General features: G+C 42.3%; 1 protein-coding gene across 4 annotated transcripts in view; it reads right to left on the reverse strand.

Moving 5' to 3' along the window:
• Positions 1–19,607, reverse strand: part of RCOR1 (REST corepressor 1) — a 117,741-nt gene that overhangs the window by 13,425 nt on the left and 84,709 nt on the right. For 2 of the 4 annotated variants that reach the window (XR_014070902.1, XM_081548715.1), the window contains exons 4-7: positions 8,116–8,168; positions 6,564–6,725; positions 5,806–5,924; positions 3,506–3,584 (exon numbers count right to left, since the gene is read on the reverse strand). Coding sequence is in view for 2 of the 4 variants with exons in the window: in XM_081548715.1 (XP_081404841.1) it covers positions 3,506–3,584; positions 5,806–5,924; positions 6,564–6,725; positions 8,116–8,168 (413 nt within the window). In the remaining 2 variants the exon portion in view is untranslated. The remainder of the gene's footprint in view (positions 1–3,505; positions 3,585–5,805; positions 5,925–6,563; positions 6,726–8,115; positions 8,169–19,607) is intronic. The other 2 variants (XR_014070903.1, XM_081548716.1) reach the window with 1 other exon arrangement.

Raw genomic sequence — 19,607 nt, forward strand, 5'->3', positions numbered from 1 at the left:
CTGCTTCAAAAACTATAAGCTGTCATTTAGAAATGTGTGACTGCTGCTTATGTTTTAAAATGTTCTTTCTAAAACCAAAACCTTTGGAAATGAAATGCACTCACATCTTGGCAAGGAAAGGATAACATCCTATTGGTAACCATTTTAACAAGAAGTTTAGGTTAACTGATTATAATCTCATCTTGTTAGTCTATTAACACTGGCTGGTAAAGCTGAAAATACATTCAAGCTTGTTGCTTCACATTTTAAGACAGATAAAAAGACCATGCAGACTATGATGGTAGCAATAAGATCTCAAACAAGTGGTAATAAACAACACGTAAAAATCTGAGTCAGCAATAACCTGTGTTCTATAATAGCACGGTGCTGGTCAGTATAGATCACCTACTGACCAAGTCTGTTTTCATACATTTTAGCATGTTAAGAAACTAAGGAACGATCCATTTTTCTTTTCAAATTAGAAACTGTGCTATATAAATAAGAATTATAGAAATTAATATAACACCAAGCCTCTTCTCTTTCATTTAAAATGTTCCACTGAAGAACCTAATAAATAACAATGCATCAAAAACAAAGCTTACTAAAAACTGCAAGTTCAATTTGATTTCACAAACAATGTAATTTAACTAACCCTTAAAATGATCTGGGCACTAATATAGATCACTGGTAAGAGCGCCATCCAAAAAGTATGACCAGTTTCCTATTTGATAATAATATACTATGACAAAAGAAGCCTTAAGAATATATCTAGAACATTTTGACTCAATAATTCAACTTCCAGAAATTAATTCTAATGGAAAAAATTAAGTGCACAAATATGTAGTTATAATATCAGATTTCAGCATTAATTATAGGGAAAAAGACTATTAAAAATCTGTATAAATTAACTCAATTATAAAAGATTTGTATGATAAATAACAAACATATTGCTATGCATACAAATATATTTGACATAAAAATACATCAAGGTTTAGCGGTGACATTCCTCAAGAAACTAAAAACAGTGTTGCCATGTGATCCAGTGACCCCACTCCTGGGCACATACAAGGACAAACCTGTAATTCGAAAGATACGTGCCCCTCTCTGTTCACAGCAGCACTGTTCACAACAGACAAGACCTGGAGACAACCCAAGTGTCCACTGACAAGATGAATGGATGAAAAAAGATGTGGTACATACATACAGGAATCACTGACTTATCATAGTGAAGGGCTTGTGTAACTCAATGAAGCTACAAGCCATGCTGTGTAGGGCCACCCAAGACGGACGGGTCATAGCAGAGAGTTCTGACAAAATGTGATCCACTGGAGGAGAGAATGGCAAACCACCACCACCCCAGTATAGCGGCCATGAGAACCTCAAGAACTGTACAAAAAGGCAAAAAGATATGATACCCAAAGATGAGACCCCCAGGTCGGAAGGTGTCCAATCTGCTACTGGAGGAGAGCGGAAGACAACTACTGAGCCCCAAGAAGGAAACAATGCTATCTGCCACAACACGAGAGCAATGAGAGAATATCGTGCCAAGTGAAGCAATACAGAGAAAGACAAGTATCACATGATTTCATGTATATGTGAAATCTAAAATAGAACACAAAGGACCTTATCTAAGAAACAAACAGAATCACATACAGAACAGACTTGTGGTTGCTGGGGGGAGAGGGGGATGGATTAGGAGTTTGGGACTAGCAGAGGCAAGCTATTATATAGTTAATGCAAAAACATGGTCCTACTATATAGCACAGGGAACTATATATATGGTAGTATTCTTGCTTGGAGAATCCATGGACAGAGAAGCCTGGCAGGCTACAGTCCATAGGGTGGCAAAGAGTCGGAGATGACTGAAATGACTGAGCACGCACACATACGTATTTTACAAAGGAGGTCATCTGGAAAGAGTCACCAAAATGTTAACAGTGATAATGGTTACGTGCTCAGTCGCTTCAGTCGTGTCTGACTCTTTGCATCCCCATGGGCTGTAGCCCACCAGGCTCCTCTGTCCATGGGATTCTCTAGGCAAGAATACTGGAGTGGGTTGCCATTTCCTCCTCCAAGGAATCTCCCTGACCCAAGGATTAAACCCATGCCTCCTGCACTGGCAAGTTTCCCTGGTGACTCAGCTGGTAAAGGATCTGCCTGCGGTGTAGGAGACCCTGGGTCAGATCCCTGGGTGGGGAAGATCCGCTGGAGAAGGGATAGGCTACCCACTCCAGTATTCTTGGGTTTCCCGAGTGGCTCAGCTGGTAAAGAATCCGCCTGCAATGCTGGAGAACTGGGTTTGATCCCTGGGTTGGGAAGATCCCCTGGAGAAGGAAAAGGCTACCCACTCCAGTATTCTGGCCTGGAGAATTCCATGGACTGTATAGTCCATGGGGTCGCAGAGAGTCAGACACGCCTGAGCGACTTTCACTTTCATTCCTGCATTGGCAGGCGGCTTCTTTACTGCTGAGCTATCTGGAAGCCCTGATAAAGGGTGATGATATTATAAATCATTTTCATTTTTTCCCTTTTGTTTAGCTGTATTTCCTATATATCTATAAAAAAGCATTTATTACTGGTGTATTTTTAGTTTAGGTATCGTCTAGACTCTTGTTTTTTTCATACTTCAGTACCTTCTGAGACAGAACCTTTTAGATTTTAATGAAACTACAGACACTTATTTGAACACATGTACAAGTAATACCCACGCTGGGATTCCACACTCCAGCCTGAATGGGACTCCAGCGGACGGACACCAGGGGGCTTGGGACCTCTGCCCAGGTGGTGGGGGCCGCATCAGGGACCACCTGCAGGCAGGTCTGTATTGTGGGGGTTTCCACTGGGCCACGGTGACAAGGCCTGGTGTCCTCAGAGGGTCCTCAGGGATCGCACATGTGCTTTATTCAGTTATGAATCAGCAAAAGAATCCAAGTTTATCACCCCCATTTCAAAGGCTAAGATCACCCAGACACCCTACTATTTTCAGTAAACAGTTTATAATAAATAAATGCTATAAATATACCCCCCAAAGTCATACATAATTGAAGGGGTTTGTGGGCCTCTTGAATCCAGAGACTAAAAACCTCTGGCATCATGGTTTTTAAAACGTGAGAGATTAAACCTTCTCCGTGACCCAGAGGGCACAGGCCCCGGGCGCCCGCAGGAGGAAGGAGCCCCAGGGCTGAGAGAAGGAGTGGGCAAGAGGCCCCTTCCTAACCTGCTGAGAGAGCGCCCAGCAAAGAGGGCAGTGAGGACTGCCACCCTACAGAAAACCTCTCATTAAGGCCATTTTCCCCTTTAAGGCTTCCTTTCTTATGCTTCTTGGCAAACAAAACTCTTAAGTTCTATAAAGCAAGGTTAATAGTGTTTAAAAACTCATACATACCATGATGTCTCCTACATGGCACTTAATATATTAAGTAGACTAAGGAAAAAGAATGCTTTACTTCAAAACTAATAAATGAAATTTATTTGCCTTAATAATACTAGGGGAAAAAAAAAATAATAATACTAGGGGAAAAAATACCTCCTTTTTGCTTTCCTTGTTTTGATCAATTTCCATGTCAATGGGGTTATTTCCATTTGTTTCTTCCAGTTCATCCTCACTGGAAGACAAAAACAAGTTACTGAAAGATTATTTTGTGCTAATTCTATTTAATATACAAATATAAGCAATAAATTGATTTAATATAAAATTAGTATTTGTTTTCAGAATGTTGAGAAAAATGTTTCCACAATTCAAATAAAATACCAATTCCATAGTTCTTTTAGTCTAAATGATTAAAAAAGCTATTGAAATAGGTTTCTATCTCCCAAACCAAGCCTAGAACATTGTCACTTTATATTTGAAAAGTGTTTTCTCTCAACTAAAAATATCAAATTTAAGACTTTAATTCTCCTTAGTAGAGGACCAGGACATGATCATTAGATATAACTGAGAAATTATTCAAGAATACAGGCTCATGATATTGAGAATAAATTCACCCACAAGTAAAAACTTATTTTCATGTCCCATCTGTGTACCCACAGCTACACAATTCTGAGAATCGCAGAAGGCTTCTGGTGGCCTGAAAAACTCAAAGTGAACTTCAAAAAGAACGCTCACACTGATATGGTGCTTCAAATGCTTTTGTTTATATTCTTCCATAAAGTATTAAAAAAAAAAAAAAAAAGCTCTGTGATAGGTAGGAGCTTTACCAAAAAAATGAGCATGACGGCTCCCAGAGGCCAGACACCTGCCTAGTCTGCCTGCAGCTGAAGTCAGCTGAGCAGGGCTGGCGGCACAGCACTCAGGGTTTCAAGTGTCAACACCCCTTGTCTCAGGGGGCCACCCCGGTGGGACGCCCACTGCCACCCTGTCCTCTTCTCTCTCGCCCAGGCCTGCACTGTAAGCCGTTCTGGCTGAGGAAGGGGCTGGGGGCAGAGGGGATTCTCTCAGGCCCTGCCATTCCCTTCACAGGCAGGTCCCACTACACAGTCAGCCATCTCCTGGGGTCTTCTGGGGGCCCGTGTCCCTCCTCTGCCTGCTTCCTGATGGTGGTGCAGGCACACAGGACAGACGGGAGCACCCTTAGGCGGACGCAAAGTAATAACCCAGGCACGTTTGCCAAACCGTTATGGTTCTACCCTCAAGGATGACAAACCCCAATCTTTCTTTTTCAGATTTAATTCTGATTTCAGCTTAGTAAACTGCACCTGTTTGTAGTAATAGATTTAGTTCACAAACAGTGAATTAAACCTAAGGTATAATAAAAACAGAAAATGTTAATCAAAAGTTGCTGTAACACTAAAAACAAATTCAATAGTTTGCTCCTTTTCTTTGGTTACAGAGAGTACTGATCCATAAATAGACCCACTAGTTACACGTGATACAGACCAAAAAATATGCAGACTGTCAAGGTCAACAATTTCACAGAACCTTACAGCTGGAAAGAGTTCTGCAGATGTTCTTCATATGGCTCTTGTTTTATACTTGTGCCCAGACCTTAGAATTCTTCAGAAGTGACACCCAATTATCGACTTGTCCCCACATGTCATTCCTTTCATTTTAAATCATAAAACACTCTCCTGAGACAGGGCCATGAAGATCATAGAGTTTATTTTATTCCTTCATTTTATTTTTGCATTGTTAATTTATAAAAGTAATATATTATAGAAAACGTAATTTTTAAAAGCCACCTATATTCCCACTAACACAAAACCCATTCTGTGTCTTGCCTTCAGACCTGAGGAGACAGAGGCCTGGGAATGAGTGCATGGACCCCCCTGCAGCCGGCCTCTCACTGAGACCAGAACCCACTTCCGTCGGTGAGCACAGGCCGCTTCCACGCCTCTGCTGTACATAAGGCTGAGGGTGTGGTGTCTCAGGTGTGTCCTGCACACTGAGCTGTCCTTAAAACTAAGCTCCTTATAAAGAAGTCATAAAAGGATTCCCTACCAGCACTCTCACTCACATACACAGAACAGATGGTCGAGAAAGGGAGGAAGGAAATCTAAACTGCAGATTTTTAACAAATCAGACATAAAAACGTGTCAGCTGAATCCTGCAGAAGCACATGAGTAAATTTCAACCCCGGAAGTAAGAGATTCCTTTTTGCTAAAGGAGACACCCCTAAGGGTAAGAGAGGAACACGTGGGAAGCTCACTCATTGTGACTGCAGAACATAACACCCTGAAAGCAGCTCATCTGTGTAAACTTTGGGTCCACTCTGAAGGCCCTGGAGAGACTGGTCCCCCTCCCTTTCCTCTGTGTGTCCACCTGCTCCTAGAGATGCCAGGGCCGTCAGGGCTCCCCCGAGGGCTGGGACACCACCCGCGCCTACTGACCTCTCCTCCCGCTCACGCTTCTGTCTCCGAGCGTGGCGGTCCATCACGCTGGTTTTAGTCCTTGTCTTCTTCCAGGAGTAGTAGAACTTCACCAGACTTGCTATAGATTTATCAGGAAGCTGGACAGAAGAGATGAGCTGGTTCAGGTTTAATCTTTAAAGATCAAATGTGTGTATATATATTTCTTAAGGATCACGCTCGCATATTCAGAAATGTCGTAAGTCATAGTCATTTTTCTCTGAATTCATAGAACCCTCACTGATACAGTTTCAAATGACTGAAGTTTTGATTGCAAGTGAAACTTGGCCCATGAAAGACTGCAGAGTCAGTTTAAGATGAATCAGAGTTTTCTCACAGCTGAAGCTTCTAACATAACTTCTAGGTTGTTTTTTAAGGAATTCATTTTAGCACTAATGTGACCGTCAATCCGCGTTCATGGTTGCAGTCCACCAAATACCATTCTAAAACGGGAGAGATCAGCAGAACTCCTCAGGAAGACAGGGCCCCCGACGCCGCGCCTCACCCACTCACCATCAGAGACCCTTTCTCTCAGGACACTCGGGGCAGTCCTGACCCAAGAGCCGGGCTGGGCTGGGCTGGGGGGCTATCAAGCGGGGAGGTGCAGGGAAATGTCACCCACCCAACAGCTCCCGCTGCCCTAAACACAGGACCATTCACGCTGGAGAAGGACAGCCCTACTGGGGTGCTGGAGGGGGACGGGGGGCTGGTGCACACACCCAGTGGTCTCACCTACTCACCATTTGTTGGATTCTATGAAAAGTTTTCCCGTGAAAACTAAAGGCTTGCTCAAACAAGACTTTATCTTCCACAGTCCACTCATCTGGGAAGGGGGTAAAGTTGGGCAAATCAGCCAATGATTTTTCAATATTATGCTTATGCCAAAAGAGCATCCCAAGAGCCTAGAAAAATAGTATCAGTGAAATTTTTAGACCAACAACGTGACTAAAACACCGTGGAAATGAAGCTGGCAAAAGGGAGCATATTTTACAACCCGACAAACACACACGGGAACTCACAGACGCTGCTGCTACGGGTCCCCCTGTGCACTGACTCACTCGTCTCAGGCCCTACAAGGCAAGTCCCCCTCTTCTCATGACTCACACTGGAATACAGGGGCCTGAGAAACCCAGTGACTTGCTGATGGTCACAGTGGACAAGGGCAGAAGCAGTGGGCTCTGGAATCTGCACTCGTAAAAGGGTCACACTCGAGTGCCACTGGACATGAGAGAGAAAGTGACTCAAAAAGCACACCACTGTTTTTCCTTGGCCAAAAAGTTCAAACATAGAGTTTTGTTTTTCAGCTCAGAAAGGAAAAAAAATACAAATGAGTAAGGAACAAAGTAGAAACAAGGGAATTCAGGAATACTTTCCTAAGAAAACTCCCCGTAATTCTATTTTAAAGTGGAAATAATCATACTTTGGGAGACCAAAATCCTTACAAATTTCATACAAGTACACTTAGCAGTCACCCAATAATAGTTACGCTTTCTAAAAAGAATGAAAAATTAATGATTTTCTAAGCAGCTTTGTGAGGTTCAAGAGCAGGTTTTGGAGAAAGAGACAGACATTCCCTGCTTCGAAAGATCCTGGAACTACCTTCTTGTAACTGGCTTCCCTAACAGTTCTACCAGGTAAAATAACCAAAAGTGAGGCCATGGCAGAAAGAAAGGGTCCACGTCTATGTAACCAAAATTACTGGTATCCTCGGGCATTAGGGTAAATGAAAAAAAATTATTTACAGGCTGTAAAATCTAGATCAATACAAAGGAAAGTATTAATCTAACTTAAGGTGATAATCTGAAAAAAACTAACTAAAAATAAGGCTGAAATAAGATATCACGCTTCTGGAAAAAAATTAATCTCGTGGATTTCTCATTAATTGGCTCCAAACAATTCTTAAAACCTGAGTAAAATTTTACAACCTGAAAAATGATTCAAAACAATTAAAACAGGTCTGTAGATTTGAGTGTGACAACATGAGTCAGGAAACCACAGGAACAAGAAACAAATCATATATTCAAGTAAGAAACCACTGTGCCCAAGTACCCACTAAGAGCCGCTGCTGACCTGAGCAGCGAGGACCAGAGGAGCCCACAGACGCCCCTCCAGTCCAAGGGTCTCTACTGCTCGTCTCAGGTGGTAACAAGTGGAGCAGAGCCCCCGCAGCACTGCCAGTAACCGCCAGACATGGCTAATGAGGAAACCGTGCTGCCTAACACACAGAACACGAGACACCTAACCAGGGAGCCGTAAAACCCATTTTTAACAACAGCAAAACCACACCGTTACCTGCTCCATGTTGTACCCATGCTTCTCTTTGGCAATGGCGATGTATTCATCCACTGAAAAACAAGACAGGAGGCCGTAAACAAGAGCAGGGACAGGGCACAGTCTACAGGCACCAGAACTGATATGGATTTTATATGCATATACATGTATTTCAGGCCTGCCATGCATGCGAATAAAGACAAAGACAAGGCAGGAACAAAACAGACCTACAGAGTGTCATCTCGTTATGGATCTTACAGATATAAACACCACAGAAATGGGTGAACAAATAAATACTCACAGCGCTTACTTCTGGATGGTGAGGTTATGATTCTGGTTTTTTCTTTTCTTAAAACAAGGTTCTACTTAAATTTTCTATGATGAGCAAATATTACTTCGGTACTTGAAAACATAATTATTTGTAAACAAAAAGAAATATGAAATGGGGGTTTAGTCTCAGACTGAAGAGCAAGCAACCTACTTTTATGTTGAAGAAGATCTAAGAGATAAATCCCAGGAACAGCACTGAGTATTTGCTCTCCAAGTCCAACACAAGGGGGCAAGTGCAGGACGCAAGGACTAAGGGGACAGCGAGGAAACCCACGGACTCACACTCCACCAGCGGCCACCCCAATGAGGATCCCCGTCCTCGCTACACTTTCCAGGCTTTCTCCCAGAACAGCAAGAGACCACTAACCAATGGGACCTCCTTATACTCCCGTGTGACTCTCCTTATCAACTACAAAAATAAGGCAAACTCAGAAAGGAAAACTCAGGTAGCACAGAACTGCAGAAAACAAACACACATCCCTTCCAGCCCTAAGGCGCTTCCCCCAGACCTCACTCTCCAAGGGCAATGACCAGACTCCCGCTGAGGGGACAGGCTGAGCGTGGCACAGCCAGCAGAAGAGGCCTGAGAGAGTCAGAGCGTCTAGTCTCAGCGTGCAGTCCAGCCACACCACCCCATCCTCCCTACCTGCGCTGTGACTGACCACCAAGCAGGAAACAGAAATCAACTCTGAGAACCAATTCAAATTCATCAGCATATATTCTAATACCAGGGGGACTTTTTTTCCACTGACAAAAGACCCAATTTAATTCAGACAGTAACTACATATAGTGCATTTTAATACTAAGGCATTATTATTATTTTTGTTTACATCTAATATACTCACAAACTGACTGGTTACTCCACTCAGAATAAAATTCCAATTTACCTGATTGTCCGTAAATGATAAAGGCCCTTGTTTGTCCCCAAAATTGAAACTGGTGATTTTTTAATTGGGGACTGAAATGTTTCAAAGCATGTCCCTTGCTTATTACTTCACAATAGGTAAATTATGCCAAATAACATGCCAAAACTGATGGAAGGTTCTTTAAAAAAAAAAAGCCTTGCAAAGTAAGGTTGCTAGAGCAGGTGGCTGATGCCTGCCTGAGAGAAGCCTAAATGCTGCCTGAGGCACCCTAGACCCCCGGGGGTGGACCACAGGTCAGAGGACAAAAGGCAGGTAATGAGATGTGCTCAAGTCAAGAACACGTGAGAGGAAGAGAGATAAACAACCTACAGTCAACCGAGGGTCAGCCCTGGAGGTCTGCTTTGTGGGTTCCTTCTTTTTGTAAATATCTGCTGAATGAACAATAAATGCACCTCAAACTTCTGCTATACAGTCTCTGCGAGCATACAGGTTTCCACACGCTATAATTTACCTTAACAGAGCACGGAATGTGTGGTGTGTGATCCCCAGTCATATGATCTTTAGGCAAATAAACACACAGGCTGGCTGCGATGCAGGAGCCCTTGGGAGCCTGTCCTGCCCACACTCTGAGGGCAGAACCACAGTCTGCTACACCAGTAACAGGGTCCACTAAAACGGTCCCCACTGTTTCTGATCAGATTTACCTAAAAATATTACAAGGGAAACAAAAGCATCCTTTAGATGCTTTTTCTATTTTTATTTGTTTTTACATAAAAAATTAACTGGTGGTAGGACCAGTAAAACAGACTAAAACAGTGGATTCCCAGCTGCTGCTGCTAAATGTGGATGTAACATTTGCCATGTTATACACAGATTGCCAGGAGAAATACCAACAACCTCAGATATGCAGATGATACCACTCTAATGGCAGAAAATGAGGAGGAACTAAAGAGCCTCTTCATGAAGGTGAAAGAGGAGAATGAAAAAGCTGGCTTGAAACTCGACATGCAAAAAACTAAGATCATGGCAACCGGTTCCATCACTTCATGGCAAATAGAAGGGGGAAAAGTGGAAATAGTGACAAATTTTCTTTTCTTAGCCTCCAAAATCACTGCAGATGATACTGCAGCCATGAAATTAAAAGATGCTTGCTCCTTGGAAGAAAAGTTATGACCAACCTAGACAGCATATTAAAAAGCAGAGACATTACTTTGCCAACAAAGGTCCGTCTAGTCAAAGATATGGTCAGAGCTGGACCATAAAGAAGGCTGAGCACCAAAGAACTGATCTTTTTAAACTGTGGTGCTGGAGAAGATTCTTGACAGTCCCTTGGGCTGCAAGAAGATCAACTCAGTCAATTCTAAAGGAAATTAACCCTGAATACTCACTGGAAGGACTGATGCTGAAGCTGAAGCTCCAATACTTTGGCCACCTGATGCGAAAAGCCAACTCACTGAAAAAGACCGTGATGCTGGGAAAGACTGAAGGGAAAAGGAGAAGGGGTGACAGAGGATGAGATGGTTCGATGGCATCACCGAGTCAATGGACATGAGTTTAAGCAAACTCCGGGAGACAGAGGAGGACTGAGAAGCCTGGCACGCTGCAGTTCATCGGGTCAGAAAGAGTTGGACATGACTTAGCGACTGAGCAACAACAACAAACAGCAGAAGGTGGCTTTCTAAGTCACATCTTTCAGGTGTTCTTACAGACCACCCTCAGGGCTCAAATCTAAAGCAAAGGAAGAAAGAACTGTATCATAGCTACTGAAGTGACATCACCTGGCCTTGAAGGTTCGATAAAATAAGTTAATATATGGGGAGTCTTGCAGCTTAGAAAAGGAGTACCGTCTGATACCCACCAGTGAAAACCCAGTTTTTCATTCTTTTCATTGTCCCCCTGCCCAGTGTTCAATAAAGGTTAGATAAACGTTTGTTGAATGAATGCTGGCGGACCTGTGATGTGTACAATGTTAACATTTTAGGTTCTTTTTCTAGCAAGGTGAAAGGCAGCACATATCATCAAAAAGGCTACAGATAATAAATGCTGGAGAGATTGTGGAGAAAAGTGAACCCTTCTACACTGCTGGTGGGAATGTAAACTGGTATAGCCGCTAGGGAGAACAGTGTGGAGATTCTATTGCCACAGAACACACGATCCCACTCCTGCACACATATCTGGAAAAGACAGAGGCACCCCGATGTTCACAGAAGTACTTTTTACAACAGCCAAGACACGGGAACAACCCAAGTGCTCACTAACAGATGACTGGCTTAAGGAGATGCAGTCTATTTATACAATGGACTACTATTCAGGCATAAAAAAGAATGAAATATTGCATTTGCAGCAACACGGATGAACCTAGACATTATTATACCAAGTGAAGTCAGGCAGAGAAAGATCAATATTACATATCATGTATATGCGGAATCTAAAAAATAATACAAATCAATCTATACATAAAACAAACAGACTCACAGACATAGAAAACAAACTCATGGTTACCGAAGGAGAGAGGGCAGAGGGGGATAAATTAGGGGTATGGGATTAACAGACACAAACCACCATACACAGTAAGACAGGCAACAAGGATTCACTGTATAGCACAGAGGGTTATATTTAGTGTCCTGTAATAAGTTATAAAGGACAATCATCGGAAAATATATAGATATAAACCTGAATCAGTCTGCTCTTCACCTGAAAGTAACACAATACTGTAAATTAACTATACCTTAACTAAGAGAAAGGAAGGGAAGTAAAGAGAGGCGGCACAGGTCAGGGACAGGCTGAGAAAGACTCGTGTCAAGTCTGGGCTCTGCCTGTTGATAAAGCGAGTTCGTACCCAGTGGCGCCTGACAGGCACCATATTTAAGACTGTGCCTCCCTCAGCCACTTGCTCACATCAGCAGAGCTAGGTCATCAGGTAACTGGAAACCACACCACGGGGGGGGGGGGGCCCTCCTGCCCCCTGCTACTCAGAGAGCGCTCTGGACAAGCGTGGATTCAGCACAGCCACGGGCACAGACACGGCTGTGACGGCCTCGTCTCGCCTGCCTTCCGTCTCTGAGCCGTCCCCAGCCCTTGCTCCCTTGCATCGGCGGTGGGCAGGGACCCCTACCTCAGCTTCTGCGCTCCCAAGGCCCTCCCCACCACCTGCCTGGCTGCTTTACACAGCCTGCCAGGAGCTGTTGGCAGGTCATGAAGAAAATGGAACATTTTTTAAAACCTCCTGCATGGCTTTCTTAAGCAAAAATGAGCTTTCAATCTAAGAAAACAAAATCGACTCCCACCTGCCCCTGTGAAAACCAAAGGATGACCCGGATATTCGAGGTGGGGACAAAAGAGGAAACAAGGGGGACAAGAGAAGCTGCCTGAGACAAAGAACGCACGCGGGGGGGAGGGGGCGGGGAGACACACACTCCCAGCACTTTCTATTATCTGGCAGCAATATTCTTGATTAAAGGTTAACCCGAGTTTGTCCCAATCTGGGGCAAACAGCCACTGCAGGCAGAGCGGTTGACTGAGTGTGATCAGGTCGAGCAGCAAAGTCCACGGGGCTCAGGGGAAGGCCCAGGCTCTGCCCCCACCAGCCCTCCCCAGTGCACTCAGGGCAGGACAGGGGTCATCGGCGAGCTACAGGCAGGCTTGCCTCGTGCAGCTTAGCTGACATTCTAATCTGTCATCAGAAGCAGGAGACTCAGACACAGGGTTAAGTGTATTCTGCTTTAAAAACAATCCTATCATTGCATAATGCCGTGTTTTTAAAAACTTGAAAGCTCTTACAGAAACATCCAGGAAGAATGGTCCAATCTTAAATCGTGATGGATACAGATACATGTATGCATTACTCTGATCCTTTAAAGAACTACACGGACTACATAAACCATGCCTTTTTTGACAACAACTTACCATTACGCATAGCGCAACTGAATGAGTTGTTTGGGGGGGTAACATCATTTAAAGGTAGAACGAGTGTGAGATTCATCAACAAAATTTAACAGAGTTTAGTCAAACATTTACTGAACTACCCTCACTACATACAGAACACTGTATTAAACATCAGGCCAAATACAAAAGAAAAACGATTCCCTGCAGTACCTTGAACCAACACACAGGTGACAGAAAAGAACATAAATACATACGGCAACAAGTGCAGTCACAGGACAGCCTGAGAATGCAGTGACGGTGATGACGGTCATCCAAGAGAAACTTCCTAAAGACTCAACAGCTGTTCAGTTCAGTTCAGTTCAGTCACTCAGTTGTGTTCGACTCTTTGTGACCCCATGGAGCTGTACTGATTAACAAAAGTCACTAACATCTGAGAATCTGCTACATGCAGGCCACTGTTCTAAGCTCTTTACCAGGCTTCTCTTTTTAATCCTCTCCAATAATCCTACTATCACTCCCACCCGCAAACGAAGACACTGAGGTGCCGGGAGGTCAGATCACTTGGCCAGGGCCACACAGCTGGTCAAGACAGAGACAGGACTCTTGTATCAATGCACCCCGAGTGTCTGGCCCCAGGACTCATCGGGTTAAACCTCGGTTAGCAATCCTCTCTCCTGAGTAAGGGAGACAGGAGAAGCCCACTTCAGATAAGGACAGCTCCACGGCAGAGAATGCTGAGCAAGGCAGCAACACAGTCTATTCCGTTTGAATGGAGTCAAGAAAACAAAACTGTGGTTGATGAAGGAAGTGACAGAGACAGAGGCTAACAGACAGATGACTGCCTTGAGAGAAGCTTCATAGGTTTCTATATTTATGTTCTAACCCGATGATTTAAATGCTCCCGGTACCATTAGTAAGAATCTCAAATTCGACTGCAAAAATGGGAAAAATGGAGAAGAAAACTACCACAGTAACCTTAACTCCCCCTTCCCTCCCCAGATACTGCAGCGACTTGGAATACTTGTGATCCTGCACAGTCTATGCAGAGCAAGAGGCTGACACCTTTGCTGAGGACAAAGCTACAGCCTTAATACAGCTGTAAAATGTTTATCATCACATTTACTGTAGCTTCAGGTGCTGCAAAGGAAATATGGTACCACTTTCTCTCTCATAACTCAAAAACAGCATGCTAAAGTTTTCTTCAAGAATATAACAAATATTGTGGCATCTCCTTGAGTTATTAAAATAAGACATGAATCATCACCGTAACTCACTGAGAATCAAAATGAGCTTGAATCAGTTACGTAAAGCAACTGTGCCACCTGGTGGGCACAGACATCACTACAACATTTCAATGATCCCTGTGATATCTTGAGGTGGGAGTAGTGAGCTTAAGAAGTAAGATCAGCCACAGACTCAGCCAGACTATGATGAAAGCACCAGTCCCTCCTAGTCAGGGATAAAATATGCTTTATGACAATGCCATTTCTTAATGTAGTTTTGTTAAAACCCCACTTTATAGAAAAAGCTCCCCCCACCCTCTGCACCCCAGTTAACACTACAAATCCAGCCCAATCTCACAGACAATCTCATCAAGTGAAATAAGAAACACGAGCACCTCACTAAGCCATACACACTGAAATTCAGCCTCTAGCATCTATTCTTACCTAGTCCACCCGGAATCAGTGGACACGACTCTGGACACGTCCTCCCCCTGCCTCAGTCCTGCAGGATCCTCCTTGTCTAAGGCTGACCATCATGCCTTCCAGGGCTAACCATTTAACTGTTAAATTTAAACTTGCTTGTGTGTTGCATTAATTTTTTTTTCAATAAAAAGGTAAGTGCACTCCTCCCCCTTCACTCTAGTACTCATACACTGGTATATTTTCCAGAAAGCCATATGCATATTATCTATCGTAGAAACTGATCATCACTGGAATGAAGGACATTTAGTTGTGACTAATCAAAATAACCATCTTTCTCCTTAAAAATGCCCCAAGTCTGTAGCAAGGAATAAGATGCACACAGCGACAACTAGCCTACTAGCCTCTTGCATCTCTTTCACACCAGCTCAACCGACTTGGTAACTGAGGCCCTCAGCAGGCAACTGTGCCCTCAAGACTGTCTTGTTTGCTCTCATGAGTCTGCTTTGTGCACATGAGCTGAGGAAGGAACCAGGCTCACAAGGTCTGCATCTTCCTCAATTAAAGGCAACCTTTCCTGACATTAAAAGAGGGAGAAAAAGATTAATCCCTTGATTCACCTATAATCTCACAGTGGACTATAGTGCAAACGGCCCTGGACAATGAGTAAGAGTCCTTAAGTTTCCATCAGGAATTTGCAGCTAAGTCCATTTCATCACTTGTAAAATAGGAAGTATTTTTATAAATTCTCTGTACAAAAATATTCATATACATAAATACTTAGAGGCACCTACTCAGTCCCTGAACACCACCAGAGCTGTTCCCAATTCAGCAGTTTCTAGTCCTGACTGATAAGAACTGTCTGATAAACATCTTTAGAATACTGACTCGGGTTCCACCCTGTTTTGTAAATGTATGCATATAAATATGTATGTGTGTTCATGTTTATGAACATGTATGTGTGTGCATGGATGTATATGTATACTTTATGCATATATAGAGCTTCCAGTAAAGTATGATATGTGTAGAAAAGAGCACATATATAAGGATACAGCTAGGTTCATTTTCAAGAAATGAATACACTCAGATCAAGGGAAGAATCCAATGTACTCTTGATGTTATAAGTTTGTTTTTATAATGATCCCAGGTGATTATGATGAGTTAATGAATTAGAGAATAACACTGATGTGTAAAGAACAGTTCCCATTTTAATGTGACAGAAACTACCTCAATGAACACAAAATTTTAAGGTTTTGACATTTAAACAATTACGCCAATATCAGAACCACAGAAATGAAGAGAAATGTGCTTTTTATGTTACTGTTAATATAAAATGAAGTTTCTAAATTTGTGAGTTGTGAATTTCAATCATGTAAAAGAATTTCCTCTCGGTGACTAAAGAGGTTCTTTTCTAAGCTACCAATTTCAAGCCCACCTCCAGCTGAGGGGTTATGAAGAGGGGAGAAAGGTGGGACAAAGGAAGGAAGGTCAGGCAGCACGGTCTCTACAGTGCGGTCAAGAAGGGGCCCCTCCAGGGACACTTCAGCCGTGCCCAGGAGGAAGTGAGGGAACAGCGCCATGTGGATACTCAGCAAGAGCGATGCAGACAAGGGGAGCAGGCACTGGCTGAGTCCAGAGGGCAGAGGTGGGCTCAAACCTCAGGGTGCTCAGTGGCAACTGTCAGGTCTTCTGACTTGAATTTACAGTCATCTAGGAAGTTGTGAATAGAGACCCCGACATTTACGATGTATTTCTATGAAAGTTTAGGCATTTACTACATACCTGTGAAACTTTCACTCATAATATAATTTTGAAAATGTGTACTGAAGTCATATGATTTAATTCAGAAATAACTTTTTATATGCAGGTCCAAGGAGGGTTCTCATCCTCTAAAAGCTAAAACTTACTTTAAAATTCCTAATTTAATACGACTTTAAGTTCTATATGTCTACCCTGTTGAAAGTGTAATTTTTTTCTTTAAAGTTCGGCCAGCAAACTCCAACCTTCCAGCATGGCTATCTTTGGAGAGGTGATGATTTCTGGTTTCTCTCACTGTCCGACCTCCAGATTCCACTATAGGACCGAACCATCATTTGTGCCTTTGCCCCCTAAATATCATGTCATCATTTAATCATGTAATTCGCTACAATAATGTTTACAATAATACCCAAATGCCACTGTTCTCATCTATGCTACTTGGACTTACTCACATTTCCTCTACATGAAATGTATCTATGCACATTTTCTAGGCATACTCCAAAGAATGCATCCTTCCTTAAGGAAGTTTTACTTAGACACACCCAATAGCAACTGTGTAATATCAGTAATACTTTAAGCATTTTGGTTTATTAAATCAGACAGCACACCAAGGGAGACCTGTGTGATAAGAGCTCAAACCAGAAATCTAGACCAAACTTGGCTACTAACTAGCCGAGGGACCCCAAACCTTTGACCTAACTTCTCCAGATCCCATGTTTTCGCAACTAAAAGGAAGCTGCTGGACAGAAGGAAGTACAAATAAATTATCCGTTTACATTTCATTGCCCCCCTCTTCATGCATCAGAATATAAACTTCCTGAATCTCTCCCTCCTGGTACCTACCAGGTACACAAAACCGCTCAATAAAAATATGAAGGAAATCAATTCTCACTGAATAAACACAAATTCAATATAACCCTAATTGACATACTTTTGGAGGAAATGTGCTTTTTAAAAAGATAAAAATATAAATATAAAAAGAAAAGACTAAATTATGGTGCACCCATACTTGTTAGTTTAAAACTATATAATTGTAAATATATTCAAATAGAACAAAGTCCCAGATAATATTGTTAACGGCAAACTCTAAACAGCTCATATATGTGATTTTAAAATCATACACTTATTAATATGTATAAACATACTAGGAAAAGTATATATATATATTGTAAATAGTAATTATAAGAGGGCTTTAATTATCTACATTATACATTCTATATTGTTCAAAATTTCTACAATACAGCACTTATTTTTATAACCACAAAATAATTTTGTAAACTTGCAGTAACCCTAAAAGGAAGAACTCTAAGCAGTTACTTAAGAAGAAAGAAATCAACGCACAGAAAGCCAGTCATCTACAGACACCCTCACACACGGGGACATCTCTACACTTCTAGTAGGTGTCCCCAGGCTCCCAGTTCTACATAAAATCAGAATCAGCTGTTGGACAATCAAGACTTCCACTTTCTTTCAAAATAAATGAGAAAGGCAAAAAGAGACTTCTTTGTCGTCTATATACTGGGAGGGAGAGAAGCTGAGGGGGAAGTGACCGATGGTAAAGAGAATAAAGTATGTATACTTGTCCCCACTGACACTATAGTTACATTTTAGTTACGATTAGATGACTACTCAAAGAGTGTGATTCCCAAAGTTCCACCAGTGGAACCTAACTGACACCACGGATTACAATCACATCCTCACACCTGGGCAGTTAAGCAAACTCTTATGGACCCACAATTCCACTCCTAAGGATGTACCTTACAAAATACTAAAAACACAACAATGGCAACAGAAGAGAACAAAGCTCTGTGATTCAGTTTTTCACCATCACCTTCTTTTACAATAGCAACAAATTAGAAACAATCTAAATTTTCAAGACAATGGTTAAATACACCGATACATTCATATGATAAAATATTCAGCATTATTTTAAAAGTTCACCAGGGGTCCAACAAGGTGACAAATGCATAGGTCGTTGTTCAGGAAGATAATATGCACTCACATACAAAGAAATTCCATCACCTCACTTACAAAAACATGCACAGAGGAAAAAAAGGGAGTGGGAAAACACCCTAAAATGTTTAACAGCAGCCATCTCTGGGTAATGAAATAATAACTAAGGTGAACTGTTTCTTCTTCATACTTCTCTGTGTCTTCTTAACTTTCAACAATATATAAATGTTACTTTTAGATTAGTTTAAGAGTTAAAGTTTTAATCAACAACAGTATCAGGACTTACATTAAAGCTGCAAATTTATTTTAGCCAATACCATTGTTCAAAAATCCATTACTGTTCATATTCTGTTCTTTTCATCTAGGTCTAGGAAAAACAAGCTAATATTAAAATAAAATTCTGACTCCCAGTATTTTCAAAGGTCATACAATAACAGCAAGAGGTACTAATACAATCTTCACTGTAATAACAGCAGGAAGCAACTGCAATGAGAGGCGGCTGAGACCTGATGCACGTGACCTGAGGGACACGCTGAGAGCACCAGCGACACAGACACTCCCAGCTCCACCACTGATGCTGTGTTCACCATCACTTTAAACCGTGGGATGGGGACAAAAATGTCCTCTTTCGTTACAGTAAAGACTGACCCATACAAGAATATGGAAAGCATTTTAGTCCAATGCTCAACAAATGCTCAACATTTTTAATGTTTAGTTCTGGGCATCATAATTTAAGAGGGGCACTGTGGTTAAACAGGATATACCTGTGCAACAGAGATGAAAAAAGACCCCAAAAGTGAAGCATCAGGAAACACTGGAGGCCACCAGGCAGATTTAGCTTGGAAGGGGACAGCAAAGGTGGCAGGAAAACTGAGCACCTGAGACCCACAGGGAAGCAAACTTATTCAGCAGCGATTGGAAAACAAAGCTTAAAAATTACATGGACACAGGTTTTCAGCTCTGTTAGAAGTAACAACATGTTTGAGCAAATGATCAAAGGGAAAAAGCCAACAGGAAATACTAAAAGACTTCCTTCCCCAGCACAGTAGGGGCACTGGAAACGCCAGTACACTTCCTC

Source organism: Giraffa tippelskirchi, chromosome 12, assembly GCF_054371585.1.
Source record: "Giraffa tippelskirchi isolate mGirTip1 chromosome 12, T2T-mGirTip1v1.2.pri, whole genome shotgun sequence".
NCBI classification, from domain to species: domain Eukaryota; kingdom Metazoa; phylum Chordata; class Mammalia; order Artiodactyla; family Giraffidae; genus Giraffa; species Giraffa tippelskirchi.